General features: G+C 41.3%; 1 protein-coding gene across 1 annotated transcript in view; it reads left to right on the top strand.

Annotated features, from left to right (window-relative positions):
* Window positions 1-251: 251 nt before the first annotated feature.
* The window catches only part of LOC144783391 (contactin-3-like), a 174949-nt gene continuing 152148 nt past the window's right edge, over window positions 252-23052 (top strand). The window contains exon 1 of the mRNA XM_078662387.1: window positions 252-405. Coding sequence (XP_078518513.1) covers window positions 252-405 — 154 coding nt within the window. The remainder of the gene's footprint in view (window positions 406-23052) is intronic.

The raw sequence follows: 23052 nt of genomic DNA, 5'->3' as shown, positions 1-23052 counted from the left end.
GTGGAGCCTCAGCTGACTCTGCAATTGGAAACCTTTGGCTGGTGGCACATTGCCATGGTGGCTCTGTAAACATGACATCAGGAAGGCCTGTCCCATTTATTTCAGCCATTCTCTTGCAGAATTTTGCTGCTATCAATCAATCAATCAATTTAAACGTATAAAGCGCCTGGTTGCACAAACCCGTGCGTACCCGCCCAGCGACAAGGTCCCATAAACCAAGGGAAAAGGAAGAACAGGGGAGGGATCAGACAATGGAATTATCCGATGGAAAGAGCCAAGTCTTCAGCTTTTTTCGAAAAACTGTCTCAGATGCTTCTAGTCGAAGCTCCATTGGGAGCTTATTCCAGTATGATGCTGCAAGGAACCTGAAAGAGCGTCCGCCCATCCTGGCTCTTCTGATAGCAGGTATGCGTAATTGCCCCGTACCACTGGATCTTAAACCTCTCGTGGGAACATACGGGGTGAGGAGATTGTGTAAGTAAGAAGGGCCTTTCTTCTGCAAAATCCGATCTCTAATGCGAGGCAAACCAGAACCAGGCAGGGAGAATCATCACAAAGCCACAAACATAGGAAGAATATTTCCTGAATGTCAAGGTCATTGCTTTTTTCCAGAAACGATTGCCAACTTTTGTAGTTTGTCCTCAATACAAAAAAAATATTTACTTCTAATAACAGGGCAAATCTTTGCCACCACAATGGAGAAAGCACTTTCACCAAAGCAGCTGGCATTTCGTAATTTTGGGGAAGGTCTTCCATTGGGCATGTGGATGCAGGCCTTCCGAGCACTGCTGGACTGGCGGCCAACACGCTGAACTAATAAAAAATGAATTATGTTACAATTTGGAAATAGAGAAAGCTACTATTGAACTCATGTCATTAAAAAGTGAAATCATTCAAAATGAAGTTGCCTTTTTGGTATATTTGACATTTAAAAAGTGGGCAGCGAGCAGTCGCGGCTTGCATTACTCGCATAAATTTAAAACATACGTTACCGGGTCCCGCACCACCTCCACTCCTGGTTGGGTCCTGCACCCGCGTTTTCCTGCTGCTTTCCTGCTCTCCTGCCTCTGGCAGGAACAGGAAGTAGGTATCCTCCCTCCCCTCCCCTAAGCCAATCACAATGCTGCGATGAGAGCGTTGTGATTGGTGCAGACGGCGCCCAGTCGGGCGCCTGTAGAGAGGCCATTTTCTCTATGTAGGCTGCATGCATCTGACATAGAGAAAATCCAGAGTGCACATGACTGGTTTGGTCAGCCCCAGACGGCCGACCAAACATTCAGGGCCCATAACATTAGACAAGCCACTCTTCCCCTCCCCCCCAAACCCCTCCCCCAAGCAGGCATACCATTCTGCTTTCTTGCAGTACGAAAAGCAGAAACATAAAATGGTATTTAAAATATAATTTAATTTTCCTACTCCTCTTACTGTGAGAAAGCAGTGAGGCGATGCTCCTCCGCCCTAATGGCCGAGCCGCCCCTGGTAACGTGCAATGCAAAGTCAGGTTGCTTCATGTTTTGCCCAGTTGCAAATATTGTCTTGCATACCACTTCGCAAAAGAGAAAATGTATGCAAATGGATTTATCCTTTTATTGCAAAAGTGCAAACTTTCTGTGGTATAGACTTTGAATCCTAAGGTTTGGACATTGGAACATTGACATTTCTCACTGTATTTTCAAATGAGTCTGCCTTTTTTCCCAAATGTTCTAGTAAACGCATTTACTCTTTTAAAATTCAATAACATTATGCATGAAAAAATAGATAGTAGAATAGTTGTATGAAACATGTTGAACTGAAAATGTTGGGCCTAAAATTGACAGCTATCAGACTCAGAGCCTGGATAGTAGGTGTGAAAATAATGGCACACAAAAAGCACTGTTGACTCATATTAAGCACTCTCCCATAATCGGGCAAGGCACTGATGAGACTAAAGTAAGAAAAAAAATAGAAGTGCACCAAAGCGAGTTCGAATCATCTTGTAAGGAAACAGTAGGAGTGAGAAAAAAAATGGACCCGTGTGATAGTGTGAACAAGGCTTCCCTTTCAATTTGTGCATGTATGCTCTGCTGACCATGATGAATGTGTACAGAAATCCTTTAATGTTAAGCATTGGGAGAAGAGGAATAAATGCCATAGGAAACCGCAACAAGCACCAGCGTGTTTGCTTTCTGATAAATGGCTTTGCTATCTAAAGCCGGCACCTTTTGCCAGCTGGTATCAGAAGGAACTAAACAATGTTTTCTGAAATATGCTGAACCGCTTCCATAACTCTATGACGTTCCAATTTAGATCCGCCTAGGCAGAGCCGCACTGCTTTCTTATCTGTCCCCTCCTTCTGAGTTTGCCCGTGCTGTTTAATCCAGGCAGTTAACCCGGGGGATTTACTGTCAGCAAAAGGCTTCTAGGTTTACACAGGGCACAGCTTTACAGCTGAGCATGCAGTTTTAGAGATAGGTGCGCAGCAGGAGTTATTCCCATGAGAAAAAGATTACCTAGCATTAACAAAATATATATTGGTTTCTAACTCAGCTATCTTTCTTCTTCATTTTTATAAATATTTTTGCAAGACCAGAGACGTTAAAAACATTAAAATGGGAGTGGAGTGCGGCCATAGCTCTGCACGCCCCTTATGTGTCTTATCAATACTTTCACACACATATCTTATGCAGCAGGCTCCCCGCCATGGGGCTTGGGAGCATGTGCCCCATTGTATCTTATCAAGCAGGTTGATGACTGGCAGCAGGCCTCTGGATAATTCAACAATGAGCAAGATCTGGGAGCAGATACTTTGCAGTGCATTTCCTTAGGTTGATGGAAAAATCTCCCATAGGACCTCTGAAGCACCATAAGGGGAGGCGTATATGCTTCGTTTCATCAATTTACTTTTTCCAAGTAAAGAAAGGAACCTATTTGTATGTCACAAATGATTCACACATGCACTCTTTCCCGTTGAGAGCCACAATATGGTTATCTCATGTCTCCAAACGTGGACCTCTTACAAGTGCTTCAAGAAACTGCCACAATGTCACAACTTTTTTCCTGAAAAACAATGCTTTCTTAAGTTATAAATTGTCTGTTTTTGATCTGCGCATGACACTAGCAAAGCCATGCTCTAATAAAGCAAGTATCTTCTAAATTTAAAAAAAATTGCAAATCTAATTTCCGTTACCTATCAGTTTTGATCCCAAAGAGGTAATTGCTGTCATTATTGCTACCTCCTGAGATAAAGCCTCTGCTCTAACGTGCCCGTAGGCTTATTGTAAGGAAAATCTTGATCTATGGACGACGGTTTTCACTTATGTTTTGATTGCAGTAGTTGCTACTGGGATAGCTAAACCATGGCAGATTTCGACGGACGATGACGAGGGAAAATGTATTTAAAATTTATTTTTCCTTTGTGATGGTCCGTCAAAATATCCACCCCCCAGGCGGCCCCACCACTCTTACCTGCACCAGCCGCGGCTGCATATCCACTCTGCTACAGGCCAATCTCTTTACTATGCTCTTCGGCTAAAGTAGCAGGCTGCACTGTTCTTCATAGAACTGAGGCTTAGTCAGACAACACTAGTTTTATTAGAGCAGTTTTAGGGAGGGGCATGGGTACAACTGCAATGCTTGAACTTGTAATCAATCGCAATAGAGGCCTTTTATACGTCTCTTTTACAGATTTAAGTAGCGCCTTTGATCAGGTTAACCAATATAGGTTATGGTCAGTCCTTGAAGAGATAGGTTTGTCAGCTGTTTTGGTGGATTTTTACATACTTTGCCATGGAGTTTCAGCGCTTGTTAGGTATGGGACTGGATGGGAGTGTACCGAGTTTTTGACTTAGATAATGTGGTTCGTCAGTGATGTGCCCTTGCCTCCATTTTGTTCCTTTTGAATTTCAATAGTTTGAACAACTTTTTCTCATCTTGAAAGGTAAGGATTGGCTCTCCATCCCAGCCTTTCTTTACGCTGCTGAATTAGATTTGAATCCTCATTCACAAATGACCTTAGAGGACTTATTGAATCTTATATAGGGTTTATGGTTAATTCGTATAGTGTGTATTAGCTATAAGGTTTTTTCCTATTTCAGGACCATATCATGGACTCGTACATTTTAGTTGTAGATATACATACAAAGTATGTAAAGTTGGTATTTTTGTCTTTGTCTATTTGTTGTCAATTCTTTTGTCATTGAACAGTATTTCGTCATACAACTGCTGAGTACAATGTTAGGTTCAGCTGAATTTTTTAAAACATAACATGGGGATTTTTGACAGCTATGGGCCTGATTGCAATGTCGGTCAGAGTTGCCTCTGACCGGTAACGTTTCGGTGGTGGAAATGCCCGACCATAGGTAAGCGGTTCAGCACACCAATTTACGATCCCATTTCTCAATGGGAGCTTGTGCTGCTGGTGGAATCTGCCCGCAGCACAAGCTCCCATTGAGAAATGGGAGTTTGTGAACATCCCTGCACCGTGTAGTAGGTACCGGTACAGGGATGTTCAGGGGGACACCATAGGTGCCTCCCAGGCTCAGATGCAGAGGGCTAGGGGGCCCCTGCTTTCGGACAGCCTTTCCATGTCGAAAGGCTTACATGGAAAGGCTGTTGGAAACCCACATCATAATCCAGCCAGCGCAAACACCATCCCTAAGAGATTATGCTGAGTTTCTGAAGACCAATGGGCTCCATGAGCCTGCCAGAAAGCATTGGTCATTCCCTCTGACTGCTGCCTCTGACCAAACACATCGTAATACGTCGGTCAAACTGCAGCAGGAGATGCGGTTCAGGCCGCAAACAACTAGCCGTTGGTTGTGGTCCTAACTGCATCATAATTAGGCCCTATGCGTTTGAGGGTGAAATATTTACCATGATCTCTTTCCCTTGTAATGTCAATCACTTCAATAGTGATGATTTTAGCAACCTAAGAAAAATAAGACTTGGCAAAGCCAATCCATTTTGCTAGGGGTAAGTAAAGGGAATATGTAATAGTGACTGTTTATGGATTCGGTGCTTCAAGGTGACAATGCTATCGTACAACACGCCACAAAATTACAAAGCCCAGGCCATCCGTTTGACTGTAGTGAGGTATAATTTGCTTACACATGTGATATGCAAGGCTAACTCAGCCTCCTATGCCTCTGAGGTTGGAAATTAAACACACTGAGTAATTGACTGCCAGCCCTTTGCCTTTGGAAAAGAAAGAAAGAAAGAAAGACAGAAAGAAAGAAAGAAAGAAAGAAAGAAAGAAAGAAAGAAAGAAAGAAAGAAACAAACAAACAAACAAACAAACAAACAAACAAAAATAGAAGGAAAGAAAGGAAGGTAAAAAATAAAAAGGATAGAGGAAATGAAAGAACAACGGATGGAAGGAAGATAAGAAAATTAAGACAAAACAGGAAAGAAAGAAAGAAAGAAAGAAAGAAAGAATGAAGAAGTAAGAAAAGAAAGAGGAACAAAAGAAGGAAAGGAAGAAGGAAAGAAACAAACAAAGACAGACAGAGAGAGCTGCAAAGAAAATTCACCCTCATGTGCCTATATTCAGAGTTCATGTGACCAGCTGGTATTGTGTAAAACATAGCCATCAGGTAAACAAAGGCCACTTCAAAAGGAATTCATAACAGCATTGGCAGAAGAAAGGATATGATTAAGCTACAATGGGGCCTGTGCTCTTATGTCGTAGAAGATGGCTGCTATCACCTCCGGGTTTACAACAAAGAGAACACTAAAGTAATATTGAAATAAATGCATAAACTGGCGGGAACTACATTGTGTGTGGACATGCGCCTTGTGAAAGGTCTAAATGCTATAATTCAAAGTGAAGTGCACCAGTGGCTGAAGTAGGATGACCCATTTCCCCAATGCTATATGCTATGGTGGGTAGAAGTAAAATTTGAGTGACACAAGAAAAGACCAGTGGACAAAGAGATATATATTTTGAGTAAAATCAGAAGATCTTGCTTAACACCAGACCTAAAAAAGCAAATGAGACTGACAGAGTTCCTCATTCTTGAGGCTGATAAAAGAAGGGAACACTCTAAAAAACACTGGTCATTTCACGAACTGCACTGTAATGTAGTGATTAAATCATGTCTGAATTCAGGGTCTGTGGTATCCCAAAAAATATTATTGTTGTGTTTCTTGGTCATTGTTTTTTTTGCTAGTCTTTGTCATTCTCCCAATAACACATGATGTTGGTACCCTGCAATGTTCACTTCAGACAATTCAGGCAATCAGAGCAAGAGGAGTAAATTGAGAAACTAGTGTAGAAGGAAGCTGGTTGTAGAACAATTTGGGGGGTTGAGGGTGAAGTGCTTGAAGAGTAGAAGAAGGGAGAAGAGAGAGGGGAAAGGAGAAGGAAGAATGGAAGAAAGCAATGAAAAGATAAAGAAGGAAATAAATAGTGGGCATGGGGCAGAGAAGACAGAACACTGAAGTGTGAGAGTAGGGTATATGGCAGAGAAAGGTGGGAGAAATGAACACTGATGCCAGCTGGGAAATGGAAAACAAAAGCAGATGTAGAGAGAAAGGGGAAGAGAGGAAGGAGAGTGGAAGGAAGGGAAGAGGTTAAGAAGAAAGGGTATAATGAAGAGATGGAGATAAGTGAGCTCAGGGGAAATAATTAAATCGGAGAAAGAGCATTTGAGAGGGAAGAGGAGTTAGAAGGAAAGTGAAATGAGGAGAGTAGCAGAAGTGTCAAGTGGAAGAGGGAGAAATAATGGTAAAAATGTGAAAAGAGAATATACCATGAGACAGATTATTGGTGGAAGTGAGAGTCTTTACAGTTGCAGTAAGGAGTGGCTCCTGGGGGAACAAAAGAGTGGAATTAGATGTTACAGAAAAGAGTAGAAAGAAGGGAGAAGGCAAATGGCAATAGAACAGACAAGGGAACATAAGGTGATAGACATGCAAAAACAGCGAAAGGGAAAAGGTGGAATCAACTAGAAAGGTGAGTGGCAAATGTCTATGTGGGTTTGAGTAGTGCCATATGCTGTATGGGTATTCTTTTAATGGGGGGTATTTCCACATATCAAATGGAGGAGTTACCATAGGTTACCGTTTTCTGAAGCTCTGTGACGTCAGGAATTTAATAATCAAAGCTGGCATGTTTGGCTGCCACTTTATCTAGTACTAGCAGCCGGCCCCGGCGTTGCCCGGGGGCCGAAGGGGGCTGGGGGCTGCATTTTGAGCATTTGTTTAGTCCCGGCCGGCCCACGCCGCCCTCCCGCCCCCCGCCCGCCTCGACATTGCTTATACCGCTGCCAGCCCGCCCCGGCAGAAGGGGGCAGGGGGCTGCATTTTGAGCATTTGTTTAGTCCCGGCCGGGCCCCCCGCCCGCCCCGACATTGCTTATACCGCTGCCCGCCTCCCGCCTCCCGCCTCTGCCTTACCTCAGCCGCGCTCCAGACTTAGCCCCCACTCCCGGGCCCCCGCCCGCCCCGACATTGCCCGGACCGCCTCCTGCCTCGCCTTACCTGAGCCGCCGCGCCACTCCTCGCCACACGTCACTCCACGTCGCCGCTCGTGACCGCTCCTCCCCACCTGTCGTCATTACGCAGGTGTAGGTCGCGGTCAGCGCTAAGTCGCAGCCGGCGCTTGTTTTAGGGGACTACTTTGTTTTGAAACTTTAATTTTTTAATTTACGTTTATTTTTTATTTTATGCAGCCTATGTCCATCTACACACCCTGAGGATTACAACAATGTATTGGGTGTGTGGATTGGCGCTTTGGTTCCCGAGTTTACCTTGCCAAAAGGTTTCTGTTCTCTCTTTATAATAGTAGTATAGATTGTTCTCTTTACTGTCTCCAGTGCTGACCCTGTAGCAATTGCATTGTTTTTTCTGTAGCTTTGGAGGCTTAAACCAACATCTGGGAACTAGACCTCCAGAGCAGCAAATGTCTGCAGAACGGCTAGTTTGAAAAGCAGAAAGCAGAAATGACCACTTACTTTGCAATGTCTCAAATTGACAGGACTCCCTCTCATGCTAGAAATAATTAGTTGTGTTGACGTGCAAGGATGCACATGTTTCTGGTCTTCTCTGGGTCGCTGCTGCAGGTCCATACAACGGGGATAGCAACATATTGGGCAAACAACTAAGCTCTACCTGGTTGATTCGGCGGCTGAAGAGCAGACATCGAGTCTGGAGATTCTGGTTCAAATTCGCATTGCTCCACAAAAATATTTCCATGTGTCTGAAGTTCAAAACAGATGAAGTGTAATGTATAATCTGTGTTGAGAATGGGTGCAGAAAATCTAATTGTTAAAGGTGGCAATTTTAGCCACAGTGAATAAGTGAATAATTGACAAGTGCCACAGAGAGGCAGTGAGAGAAAACAAAGGAGAGATGGAAATAAAAGTGCCACAGGAAGCAAGAGAAGTGAGCGAGTTGACAAGGGACTAGGAGAACATGAGGAAGGGGACCCAAAGTTGACAGACAGAGGGATCAGGCACAGCTGGTTAACAACATAATAAAAACAATTGCTTTATGAGGAAAACAAAACAACGCAATGAATGCATTATGAACCAAAACAACAAAGATGACATTAATAAAGCTATGAAAATGACACAAGATAAGGTACTTGTTGAACCTCGCCCTTTCTGCAGGGTCATCCTCAAACATTTTGCTTCCACCCCTCCTGTTTTATAAACCCAATTATGTTGGCTTTTAGGACATGGTGCACTCTACCTCTGCTATTCAGTGCTAAAGTGCTTGTGTAAAGTGCTTGTGCTCTCTCCATTAAACCCGGAAAAATTAGTGTACACCGGACTGGCACATTTAATTTACCTGTACGTGTCTAGTAGTGCTACATGTACCCAGAGCATGCAAACTAAATTCTACTAGTGGGCATGCAGCACTGATTGTGCCACATACTTAAGTAGCCTTTTAAACAGTTCTCAACCCTGCCACTGTAGCCTGTGTGCAGCTTGAAACTGCCAGTTCGACCTAGTAAAATAAACCTTTTGCCTAAATCTTCCTTTTAAATATATGAATCCCCCCTGGGGAAGATCCTAGTGGCCCAGAGGGCTGGCTGCAGTCTATTTAAAAAGTTTGACATGCACGTTTTACATGCCCTGGAAGTAAAACACTCCTACATTCATTTTTTTCTACTGTGAGACCTACCATTCCTCTAGGATAACACTGGGTTCCCTTATTACATTTTATAAGTGGTAATCTTCAAAAGGGAGCATATGGATTGGCGATGTTGGTGTCCAAAGAATTATAATTAAAAACCCTCTTGGTGTCTGCAGCCTGTGTCCATGCCAAGGTGTAGATGGCTGTTGTTCTTTGTGTATTGATCCCAGACAGTGAGACACAAGGGAAATAGATGTTGGCAGAGTGTGCCATCTCTGAATTTATAGGGAGGAGGAGATGTCACCTACCACACTTGACACATCATAAAACCTTTGCCTGAGCACACTCCCAAAGGGTTTGGCACTAGTTGCTTTTTGTCCCCATACATGCTGGGGCCATGGTAAGGAGGCTTAAAATTCCAGACACCTATGAGGGTGGATACCTCCAGAACCTTTTCCCACTTCATAGTGGGCACCAGGGATAAATACTCACCCTCAGACTCAACTCGTCAGTACACCTCTGGGCCTGTAGACAACTCAAAAGGATTGCTGTGCTGTTCTTCAAGGACTGCTACTCTGCTGCCCTGTTGCCTAAGTGAAAAGGATTGGACCTTCATGTTTAACCCAGGACCACAAGTGACTCTAAGGACTAGGTGGCTGGCCTCCTGATCAGAGCTCCAGGAACAGAAAAGCTCTATCCACCTGTACCCAGCACCTCATCTCAGTATGCTGTGACCCCTACCCCTCAAGTAGTACCACTCCAATCCTGGACCCTTGGAAGTGGGCCTGAAGGTGCTCTGACAACCCAGCTGTAGTCCTGTGAGCAGAACTGATGTAACATGATGGATCTCCTCGCAGCCACGTCAGAACCGCTGCTAAATGATGCATCCCTAATGCTGGACCATCGCAGCCTGCAGCCTTTTAAGAACCACAATGCACTGTGGTTTCTTAATGCAGACCTTTGTATTGCACCCCCCTCATCGACGGAATCATCATGGATGATGCAGGACTTCGCATCATGTGCCAGCAGCTTCTTCAGAACCACCGCTGCATGACTCCGGTGCAGGAATTTTCATCACAAGCCCCTCATCAATGGCATCCTTGACGATGATGCAGGATTTCACCTTGCAATCCCGTAGCTCCTCGGAACTGCTGCTGCATGATGTATCCTCAATGCGGGATCTCACTCATTCCACAACCTGGATATAAGGTACTTTGTTCAGCAGGCCTAACTTGGTCCCTATCGTGGTTGACCTGAACTTGTGACTTTGTCCTGGCCGGGCAGGACCAGAAAGCCACAATTGGTGCTTCTAGGCACTATTTTCACATAATTACCTATCTCACGTTCCACTGATTGGATTCTTGAAGTTTTCATTTCAAATACTTTCTTACATATTACTATATTTTTCTAAATCAGTGAGGGATTTTTTGTGTGCTATTTTTCTCTTTATTACTGTTTTAAGTGCTGCATAAACACTTTACACGCCACCTCCAAGTTGGGCCAACTGCTTTGTGTCAAGCTACAAGGGGTTTAAGCACAGGTTAATATGGGATGTGTTTGTGGTTCACTCTGACTGAGATCATGGTTGCTGTTTGAGTAGGGTTTCACCCTCATAACCACTAACCCAATTTCTTACGGAAGTCCTATAATGTCAGCTATGTAAAGATATAACACAGCGCTAATGAAGCCATGTGGTAAAAAGAAAGTATGCTCCAGGAAAGGCACATGCACAGTAAAGAGAGGAATGCATTGAATTCCAAGCACAACATTAAGATACTCCACAAAAGTCATCGAATGAGAAAGCATGAAATAGATGCCAAAGTATGCAATACAATGTTGCATGAAACAGACAGCTTAGGCTGTCCATAGCAAGACTTGAATGAAATTATGCACTGTGATATCTTGATATGAAATTGATTAATAGCTCACTTCAAATATACCATCTTTCAATTTATGGATAATCAAATTCTCCACAGACATATAATCCATTCTGTGGCAAGTAAGATGTTGACAAATCTGAGCTGCTGGTAACCTACTAGGATATTTTACCACAGAGTTTAATTTACACTCTAATCAACATAACTCAAACAGATGCACAGTATACATTTTTCCTCCCCACTCACTTCCTGTTGCTTTCGTTTTTTTTATCTTATGCTATCCGTTTTCACTGATATTTTCTGGCATTAAGGAAGACCATCTCCAAATTGTGGCAACTATCTTCAAATGCTCAGTAGTTTTCTCTTGAGATTTCACTCGGGGTTAGGGTAGAATGGTGCAACAAAAATAGTCTCTAATAAAACAAAAATCCACCGAAATGCCTCATAACTGTTTGTGCACACAAGCAAATACAACTTTTAAAAACGTTACTGATGACAGAGTTAAGGACCTCTTATGTAAAAAAAACTAACGATGAGTGATTTGTTGTTTTCTTGTACTAATCTGGCACGTCCTCTGAGTAACTTTGACCTTGAATTCTCCAATTAAATGGTGAGATATGCATAATTATTTTAGCCTTCTTTGACTGTCCTGAGGAGGGATTTTCTGCGAGTATATTATAGGATCCGCACATATAAAGATAATTTCCTGCTCTCTCTCTTCAGTCAGCTAGGCTTTCAATTAACAGTAGACTTAGAAGCAGAGGAGTAATTTTCTAAGTAAAGAATAATACCACACTTTGATCTGACTACATTAGAGATCGAAACTCTTAGGGAATGAAAAGACTATTTTGGAAATAAGCTTCTTATTTGAACTGATGCAAGGCTTGCCTAGGAAGATGGATTGAGAAAAGAGCATCACTAGGGTGAGGGTAACGAGAAGAACCTTGATCACCTTAATGATGTCTAGAACCTCAACTCCTTTATCGCTACCTAAATAGTCAGTGCTTTGGTGTTTCGTAACAGAAACTGAAAGTGAGTTTAATTATAAAGGAAAAATGATTGCAAAATGAAAACATACTTTTAGAATAGAGACCTATCATCATAGTAATAAAGTTTAGAGGAACAATTTGGACAATTACAGTCTAGAAATATCTGCTGATTGTTTTTACAGCTTTCATGAAATGAATACTCCTCCAAGTGTGATCCAGTTTTCAAATCTGAAAGTGTTCAGAAATCTAAATTAGGATTCTAGCTGGTGGAAACGTTGTTCTTAATTTTTGTGATTTACAGGTGAATTTTACGTTTCTGTAGCTTTCTGTAATTTATATGTCTTAAACTTTGATTTTTCTGGATGCCCACCAATCAACTTAAATTGCAATATCTTGGCCTGGCGAACCCTTTTAAGCAGATGACAATAACACACACTTGGTCATCACTAAAACACCAATAGACTGTTCTTTGAGTGTCTGTTGGTAACATGCAACTACATGCAACTGTTTGGAGCTGTAAATATGTAATGTGCAGAATTGAATAGCAGGCATTCAGCAATATATATTTCATGTGCTGAATTGTATTATCTGTTCAAATGAAAGGTCTTAATAAGCACTTAGGAATAGTTTTCATTTAACCCATTAGTAGCCTTACAGAGGTTGATATAATCTATTTTTGGTATATTGTTGTGTTCAATTTGTGTGACATTTGCACTTTCATGAATACTAAAGTAATCAATTAGAAGGTAGCTAAGCATGACATAACCTTTTTGATCCTTTACTAGATTAGGGACCCGTTCACCTAAGAGACAAAATCAGAAAAAAGGTCCTCCTTTTGCCAAATTAAAATGTACACAAACTTTAAGGATAGTACTTTAACTTCTTCAGATCAGGTACTTCTCCTTCTATCAGTACCTCATGTAAGCTTTCAGACAGCTGGACTGTTTCGTAGTAATACAATGGCCACTAGTCAAGTCAAGTCAAGTCAAGTCAATAATCTTTATTCGGATATTTCGTTATCCATAAAAGTACACACATAATATGTACATGGTCAAGATAGTAAAATCACAATAAAATAAGATAAAAACGTTGTTATGTTTCCCATATCACTAACAAATAGCAGCAATGCTTGCATAACAAAGTGCAAAGATGCATTATTTTCCAAATCATTGCCAACTTTCAAATATATTACTATAGCAGCATCAAATGAAATATACATGTGCAAAATTCGCCTTTAGGATTACAGCGGTATAAACACAATACACATTAAAGGATCATTCAAAATAAAGTGCAGAATAAGAGTTACCCATGGAACATTAGAGTAGGCGAGTTACTATAGCTCATATATTTACAATTAGCAGCGCTGGATAAAGTGCAACTGTGCAAAGTGCAAGTATACAACACCTCTAAATACATGTAATACATCTTAGCCTGAAAGATATTAATTAGTGGATTACTATAGCTCATATATTTACAAGATAGCAGCGTAGAATAAAGTGCGACTGTGCAAAGTGCAAATATACGACATCTCTAAATATATGTAATACATCTGAAGCCTAATAGATATTAATTCATGGAGGAGCGGGAACGAATAGCCATTTTAAAAAAAGTGCATACACGGTATATAATGCCATCATCCTTAAGCTGAAGAACAGTTTTATATGCCTCTTTAAAATCCTTTGTACCTTTAGCTCTGAAAAATGGTATCAACAAGAGCTTACTATATTTTTGGTAAAAAGAGCAGAAAAACAAAAAGTACACCATGGTTTGATTCCCTGAATTCTGACATGGGCAGACCAGGTTCTCAATATTAGGTTGATAGCCTAGGGGAAAACACAGTAAATATTTTATAGTTCCTGCTCTTAATCGGAAGAGAAGACTACGCTCCCAACATGTAATATCTTTGAGGAGATAACCAGCTGGTATACACAAGATGGATTCAGTATCACCTTCTAATTGGATGTACTGTTTCACAGAGGTTTTAACAGATTCTTGTTTATCTCTGATCTCCCCGTAATGTTTATAAAGGATATTACGAATTATCTTCCCGTCAATCCCATCTAATTTATCTGGACTATCAAAAATATATTCGGAGTTGACTGCTGCCAGGCTCGCCCATACTTGTGCCAGCCAAGGAGTTCTAATGCCAAGGTCGCATTTTAAACAATCAGCCAAGATTTCCCTGGTCAGAGAGGCTTCGGGGTTTTTCCAGACCTTTATACAAAACAGGGCAGGACGGGCCCTGATGTAGTCCTCCATATAAGACAATTTTAATTCAGTGTGGCTTACATAAATAGGCGATGATATAGGTATTCCCAAGAGCCTTCTGCAAAATCTATTTTCCTCAGGCTGCGCACTTTTTAAATTTCTGTGTCCCCAGATTTCTGCCCCGTAAGTCATGATTGGTACGCATTGTGTCCTATGCATTTTTAATAATGATAGTACCACCACTAATCGTTTTGGCTTAGGGAGGGTCAATACTGAGTTTATAGGTTTGATAAACTTTGACCGGCCATAAGCCAAATGTGGGGTCCATGAGCCGCTATCTGAGAATTGTATGCCCAGGTAGGGAAAAGTGCGAATGCATAACAGGGAGTCTGGCCACTAAACAAATAGTGTTAAAACGTTTGGGTCTTCATCTTCTGATGCACCTTATTTTTTTTTTTAAAACACATTTTATTAATTTTTCCATTTCTCACATATACAGCATTCCCACTTTCTTGTGAATAACACATGTAGGCGTGCAACCATGTATCCCGGTGAGATTACATCAAATCATAGTCCTTCACCATGCTAGATCGCCCACCTCATCATCACCTTCTTTGCTCGGATTACTGCCCATCGGGTGCAGGAGTTATGTCTATTCTGACTTGTGGTGCAGTCCTGAGGGGCCGATCCATGCTACCCCAGGATTATGCTTACACTATCTATAGCAATCCGCCTTACTAAGCAACTAAGAACAAACACCCCCCACCCCAAACTACTCCCCCCCTTCCCTGGTCCCCCCATTACCCATATCTCCCCCTCCCCTCAGACATGTCGCTCTCCCTTGCAGCGCACTCGTTGCACAGCATGCATTCCTATCGCTTCGTTGGATTCCCTATTGCAGTAATCAATGTCCCATCTAGGAGGATGCACCCACATCAATCATCACCCCCCCACCGTCCGTCCCACCCTTTCGTCATCATCAGGCAGGTTCTTGAGAAGATCCATCATCGCCACCCAGGCTCTCGCCGTTTCCAGTAATCTGTCATTGTAAGTTCCGGGCCATCTGGAGCAGGAGGCTCCCCTCGCAGTCTGCCCACTTTATAAGCTCCCGCAGCCATCGTGCAGCGTTGGGGGCAGTGACCACCTTCCAATGGCTACTAATTTCCCCTTTAGCTAGGACTAAGCCAAATCCAGGAATTTGCTGGTGGTTTTGTTACGGGCAGTGTGGGGGAACCAATGTAACAGGCAAACACCTGGGGTTAGCTGCAGCTCCCTTTCTGTCACCTCCTTCTGATGCACCTTACACGGCCCGAAAATCACTCTTGTAAGAGCACAGGCAAGCGATGAGATAGGTTTTGTCCAAAACTGGAACTTTATTTGTGTTGATTATAAATATTCAGTCCATTGAGTGCTCATTAGTCTACATAAAAGCAAGATTAAGACTATAGTTGTTATGCATCCAAGGTCTTCATCAGAACAAAATTGTGTCACCACAGTCAATCAGAAAGAAATGATGCAAAAAACATAGAGACTGCTACAGGAGCAATTAATTTCCAAAGCAAATGACTCTTTTTGTGAAGTCAGAAGCAATCCAAGAAATTGAATATATCTCCCATATTTGTTTTTTTGGTTGAGAAATGTTACAAGATACTAGAATTACTAAAATGTTCTAGTCAAAGAATGGTGTTAGGAAGAAAGCCCTAAGTGTCCTTACACATCAGTTCAATGTGGGTCTAACAATTAAAACAGCATTGTGCAGACGTAAAAAAAATAGTAATGAAATGTCAGAGTATGAGCTTATCTAAAGAAATGTCTATGTGAAAAATTCCATGGGCTTACCTGGGGCAGGCAAGATAACGTTCTTTTCTGCATAGAAACAAAAAAAAAGAGTTAACAAAGGTGAAAACATCACAAATGAGGAATGCCTTTGATTCTGGGGCCACAATTTGAACTCCTTCAGTGGAATCATATCAGTTAGTTTGCTTTGAAGTGGCCATGACGCAATTCTCCACTGACAGCACTCACTATGGACAAGGAACATCTGCAGGTGGATCCTTCCTGTCTCTCAAAGGAGTTTAAAGTATCACACACCAATTTTTTGATGTCTTTCTTTCCAACCTAAACCCTTTAAATGATTTAAAGGGGGTTCAGTGCCCGATCACACCTTATCTACTGCATTCAGTATCAGAAAAAACTTTATTCCGGTGATGCTGCCATCAAAGTACAGAGTCCAAGTTAAAACATGAGATATAAATGAAGCACATTTACATACAATTTAAAATGCTATGAAATTGGAAATCATATAAAAATGCAGCAAAATACAGTAGGTCAAGTGCAAATAAAAACATTTTTAAACCGTCACATGAATGCATTACTCAGAGTGCCTTATTCTTTGTGACCGCACAGCAGCTCTCTGAATAGAGTCGTCATGAAGGCAAGACTGAACATCTGTCAATTGCTGTAGGAAATAAAAAGCTGAGCTGTACTGCCTGCAGTTCACAAACCTTATAAATAGAATACAATTGTTTAGTATATTTTTTATAACATCTACAAAAAAATTCAATGTAACATTGTTTGCCCGGCTCTACCATCACAATGACAACAACAAATACCAAGGTTTTTTTCATGGCCTAGTTGAAAACAGAGGGTCCAATTCACAAAACAAATCTGAGACAAAAACCTAACTTTATGACTTTTGGTATTCACAAAAGGCATTTAGGAGTAGTAAAGTTAGGATTCCTAACTTTACTACTACTTTATGACAGAGGTAGAAGTAGGACAAATTTACTTTGCATTAAGAAGCACTATACGAAAAGGTCCCATGATTGTGGGGGCTCCCTATTTCCACTTGTGATTGTGTAGTTGAGAGCACCTCACTAGCAGCATATATAAAATATATGGTCACACTATCACTTTTCCTACAAACCTTGGTGCATAGCTCTTTCATTTGAAACAGTGAGCATGTTTGCAAACATGAAAAATACAAATAAAACCTCTAGTGCAACATTATACACATACATGTAAGTTATTTGTTGCAAACAGATATTAGTAGCAGTTCAATGCAGGTTATTAAAAATAAAGCTTCACTAGCTTGAATGTGTATAAACATGCAGAAAGATTCTAGCTTTTCTCTAACTGTCTAAGGAGCACAATAAATAAACACGTTCTTTCTGCTTGTTCTTAGAGCAATTTGAAAGAGAAGCAACATTTGTTTTCTTTCTTTTAAACAGCCGCTTCAATTATGCTCCATGACCTGACTTACCTTTCACCTCCTTCGCAGGCTCTAATAGCAGGCATTGTGATGTCATACCTCGACCTCAGAACTCGAATCTGAACACAAAAAAACAGAAGTAATTCTGCAAGATACCAGTATCATAATGGTAGGGGAGACTTTAATCTTTCAATGGGTGGTATAAAACATAAACAGTTGAGATACAAGTTTATACCATAAATCTCAGAAATAAATGGCAGTAAGTATATGGCTTAAATATGTCTGGAGAATATGCCACCCAAATAACAGAGATTTTACATTTTATTCACATCGATGTGCTAGGTATTCAAGACTGGACAATATCTTGATGGATTAATCTCACCTGCATTAATTAGAAGATACTAATGTAGAACCAACATTATTTTTCTGACCATGCTTACATTTCTACGACATACAGCTTTGAAGACTTAAAACTGCAGCCAGGTCTGAAGAACAAATTATGAGGTTTTGCATAATGCTGATTTTCTAGATACAATAAATATTTTTTCTCAAACTGCAGTTGGTGTTCCTCACCCGAATCCTATAGAATACATTAAAAAAAAGTGTGAATAGTGCAATGGCAAAAACAAACAGAGGTGATAATGAATACTCTGATGATGAATTGTAAGAACACGAAGACTGATATCACTGAAATTAGTTACAACTAGAACAGTTCATGCAAAACCAGAGAACATGGCCAAAAAAGGTCAAGAATCCTATTCAAATGTCTGCAGCTCTCATCTCAATGGTAACCATGTGCTTATTACCTACATATTATCAATTTGCTCAAGATCTCTGAAGAAGGTAGCCAACCCTTATGAAAAGCTAAAAATCCCTGAAACTTTGAGCAACTTTGTTTTTTTATAAAGTTTAATTTGTCCATAAGCAGATATTATATAAGGTATCAGCTGTAAAAAATAACATAGAATATAGATCTCCTAGATCATAACCATTCAGTTCCCAGTTTGATCCACAAGAAAGGATATCATCATTTTCTACCTGTCCAATGTGGCCATGTCCCGTCATAAAGGGTTCAAACAATCCCCAAAGTTAAACAGAGCCCAAATATTGTCTCCTTCTTGACCACATCTTGTGGTGTTGGCAGGTCACCCATAAGGTTTACACACATCATCTTCGTCATGGCACACTAGTCCATACCAACATGCCATTCCGTAATAAATGGCGGTCTAGCGTTCTTCCATTTTTGTGCAGTGTTGCATTTTGCTATCGCTGTGACAAAAATTTAACTCTTTTGCATTATCCATTCAACACAATTCCTCGCACTGTTACTGGAGCCACTTTAGCAGTGATATCTAGGGAAAAAGGACCCTATGCAAACCAAGATCTACATACATATACCCTTAATCAACATGCACAATAACTACGAGCAAAAATACTTTCAAATAGACTAGAGCCATATCCCCCAGTATTATACATCCATTGCAAACAAGTTTTATGAAGGGCAAATTTTGTGTGATCACATGAGGCATTTCCACCCTGGTACTAAAAAGACAAAGTTGGTTCTACTACGAATCTACTACTTGTACCACTTGTGATCCTGGAGGGCCATTTTCCCCCTACCCTGGGTAAAGATATGTCAGAGCCGACAAAAAAAAACAACAAACAATAAAGCAAATAAAAAAGTAAAAGTGGACTAACCACCCGGTTGTTGCTCTAATCTGGCAGCCATCTTGAGTTAGCCTGGGCCGTTTTACTCCTGCCCAGTACACAAATAATCTGAGCCTGCATTAGTAAAAAGAGACAGAGGACCATTCACCCTTGTTTATAAAGGCCTACAATACATCCCCTGCTGCAACCTTCAAAATGGCAACCATCTTGCAACGTCTTTGTTATACTTGGACCATCTAACTATTATGTGCAGCTTTCCTCTTCTTTAATTCCCTCTGAAATGCATTTTCTCCTACACAGGCCTGCCTTGTCCCTATATTTTCCCTCGGAATTACATATTCCTAGCTTTTCCTCAGTAGGATTGCGAACCAGTCTCTCCACCCAGAACAAGGAAAACCACATCATGGCTGAATCATCTATGAAACCTACAGGAAGCAATGTCTATTCTATTCTGTACCCCTCCAATCTATCTAAGAATGCTACCAAAACCTTCAAACACAACCTTCGCAGAAAACCTAATGAAACTCTGTTCCTTGACCCCTCCTTCAACGCAAAGAAAGGTATAATAATCAATGACCTTATATTTTTCACTAGAAAAATGGCAAACTTCCTTTTCTGAACTACTAATCATCCATGACAAGAAAAATATTCCGTACGGAACCAGGATTATAACGGCACCCTCACAGAACCTTGGAGCCACTCTGAACATAATCTCCTACAAAAACTGCACTGTTCCTATTCAAGCAGCCAATAAGGACGTAGAACAATTTGACAAATACTTTTCCACACTAGAAGCTCACACCCACACTCAACCCATATTCCAACTGGACCAAACTGATTCCTACATCTCTATCTTTCCTGAATCACAGCGATCAACACCCTTACCTAGAACCCTTGAAAGAAGCAACAGCAATTCACCTGCCTGAGAACTCAATTCACCGACACCCTTACCTAGAACCCTCGAAAGAAGCAACTGCAACTCACCTCCCCTAGAATCCAATTTATGACGCTCATCATTTCCACACTGTGCCCCTAGCACCATCCCCAGAACCAACTCCCCCCACCTCAACCCTTCCCTGACCTCTGGTGAAGTTCACCACGTTAAGACCGCTGTAGCGAATGGTAAGAAAGCCTCCCACCCGCGCACGACTACCACATTCCCAGCAATGTAAACCTCCCACACTGCGACCACAGTTATCGAACTCACTGGCAATCCTTACCCAAGCCCTCTTCGCGCACTGCTCTTTTCTTCTCCCACTTACCAATCTGAACTAGACACACTCAGAACCCACACGGACATAACATTCCGAAACCTACAAAAAGTTATCTCAGACATTAGCAATATCTTACAACTCACAGAAAATTCACTTAAAAATCGACCACTTTCCAAAATCATTATACTCAGCTAACAGCGAGATTAACACTATCCCACTGCCTCTGACTAACCAACTATTCCGTACACGTAAACACCTCAACTACTTAACGGACTCCAAACCTTACAACTATCCTACGAATCTACTACTTGTACCCTCATCTCATCAATAAGGACAAATTCTCCATTCACCCAGTCCCCATCAACCCAAACAGAACCTCTCAACTGAATTACAAAAAGATAAACCCTAATAATCTTCAAAGAATAACCCTAACCTCTGAAAATCATGACCTTACATTAGAGAATACTTCGAAAAAGATCTCCTGCCTCCTACTGAACTGCTGTCCAGCTTTGAAACCCGTCTCTTACATTGCTGTCCTCATCCTGAACCGGAAAGTGGACGTAACAATCCTAATGGAAACTTGGCTAACGGAATCATCCTCCCATGCCTAGACCTTCTAGTCCACCTGGACTACAACATCATAAGACTAGAATGACTTCACAAAAAGGGTGGAGGGGTTGATTGCATACATCGATCCAACATCCCTATCTTGAGGTTTCACTCCGAACCCCTTGACTCTTGTGAATACCTCTGGCTCTCCATAAAACCTGAAGATTAACAACCATACAAACTACATATACTTTTCCACCCCCCAGGTACAAACGCTTTATTCACAGACCAACTTATGGAAATCATTACAACTAACTCGACCCCTCGCTCCAATGACAAATTCCTAGGTGGCTTCAATCTTCATTGGGAAGACCGCTTGGATAAGCAGTTTAATGCTATCAAAATCTATCTTCCTAGCAGACCATTCCCTGATCCAAGGCTGTTCAATACCTACCCATTCCAAAGGTGCTACACTTGACTGGATCATTTCTAAAGAAAAAATGGCTGGATCTATCTTGATCATCCCATGTGATTGATCAGAACATCACATTATTACTTTCCAAATACCCTCCACTAAAAGGGAACATTTGCTCACAGCAAATTAAGCCCAGACATTGGATTTGAGGCACAAAAAACCTTAACTGGAACAATATAGCTTCCCACTGTGAGAAAGTACTCACTCCCCCTAATAACTTGTCAGACAACAATGATCTCACTGATCACTACAACTCCACGATGACCACATTTTTTGACCACATAGCCCCAACAAAACTTAAAAGAATATCGGACAAAGACAAAAACCTGTGGTTCAACGGAGCCCTGAATGAAGAAAGACATAAACTAAGACTAACTGAATGGAAATGGAGACAACATCCCTTCTCCCTTCAACTCAAACTGCTAAGAAAGTCTAGAAACTCCTATAACAAATGTATTCTAAGATGCAAAAAAGACTTCTTCAGATCGGAACTAGACAATGCCAAAATATACAGAAGAAGCTCTTCGAAATTTAAAACAACAATCAAACAAATTGGCCAAAACCGCTAAGTAGTGAAAAATTGTCTTCATTCTTCACAGCTAAAGCTAACTCCCTCCAATATGAGATCAGGAGGGCCGCAAACAACTCTGCTACCCAAAGAGCTGTCACGTTGATGATCCTATTCAACCTGATCTTCCTATGCCCTAAAAATAACTCTCATTGGTCAATCTTCAAATTTTACGATCTCAGTGATATTCCAAAAACCTTAGCGACTATCAAACCTAATAACCACTTCAATGACCCTCTCCACTCAAATGGCCTATCTCCCATTTACCATATCATCTCCCCACTCTAGACCAAATTCATCAATGCTTCGCTCTTGCAAGGTCACATCCCAGAATGCCTAAAAATTGGTAAAGTTACCCCTATCCTAAAAAAACGACAGAAAAACCCTGAGACCCTAATAACTTCCGACCAATAACCAACATGCCCATGCTAGCCAAGGTTTTGGAAAATTGTGTTCCGCAACAATTAAACCAAACCATCACGGATATCAAGCTACTGGACGACTGGCAATCGGGTTTCAGACCCGGACATAGCACATAAACAGCAATTCTTCATATAGTTGACGACGCCCTACTCACTCTCGACCATAATGAAACCACCTGTCTACTAGTCCTGTTCGACCACTCATCTGCTTTGGACACTGTTAATCACGACAAAATTCTCGAAAGAGTAGAAAACAGGAAGGGATCATCTGGCACGTCCTTCAATGGTTCAAATCCTTTCTGGAAAACAGAACGCAAACGTTTATGGTGAATAAAAATCTTTCTTCCTCATCCCCGTATCTACTAGGAGTGCTACAAGGCTCAACTTTATCCCCAGTGCTTTTCAACCTCTATGTCAAACCCCTAACCAAACTATTACAGCAGGTAAATAGCTCCTTCCACATGTACGCAGTTGACACTCAACTGTACATCAAGATCACTTCCATTGAAGATATCAAGACAATGAATCAAGCTCTTGAAAAAACCAACTAACGACTAACTTTCTCAAGCTAAACTTGCAAAAAATGGAATTCCTTATAATTTACCCTTTAAAAACTCTTCGGTGATAAAGGAGTGGACCAAGATGATCACAGGTCTAAATTGTACATCAATTCTGGTAGACTCCTCCAAATCGCCTGGAATCACACTAGATGAGAACCTTAATATGCAAACACACATCAACATGTTAGCTAAAAACGCCTGCTTTCACCTCAGCTATCTCAGAAAAATGAAACCATTAATCGAGAACCCTGACCT

This window comes from Lissotriton helveticus, chromosome 9 (assembly GCF_964261635.1).
Source record: "Lissotriton helveticus chromosome 9, aLisHel1.1, whole genome shotgun sequence".
In the NCBI taxonomy this organism is placed as follows: domain Eukaryota; kingdom Metazoa; phylum Chordata; class Amphibia; order Caudata; family Salamandridae; genus Lissotriton; species Lissotriton helveticus.
This window is presented reverse-complemented; position numbering and strand designations above follow the sequence as displayed.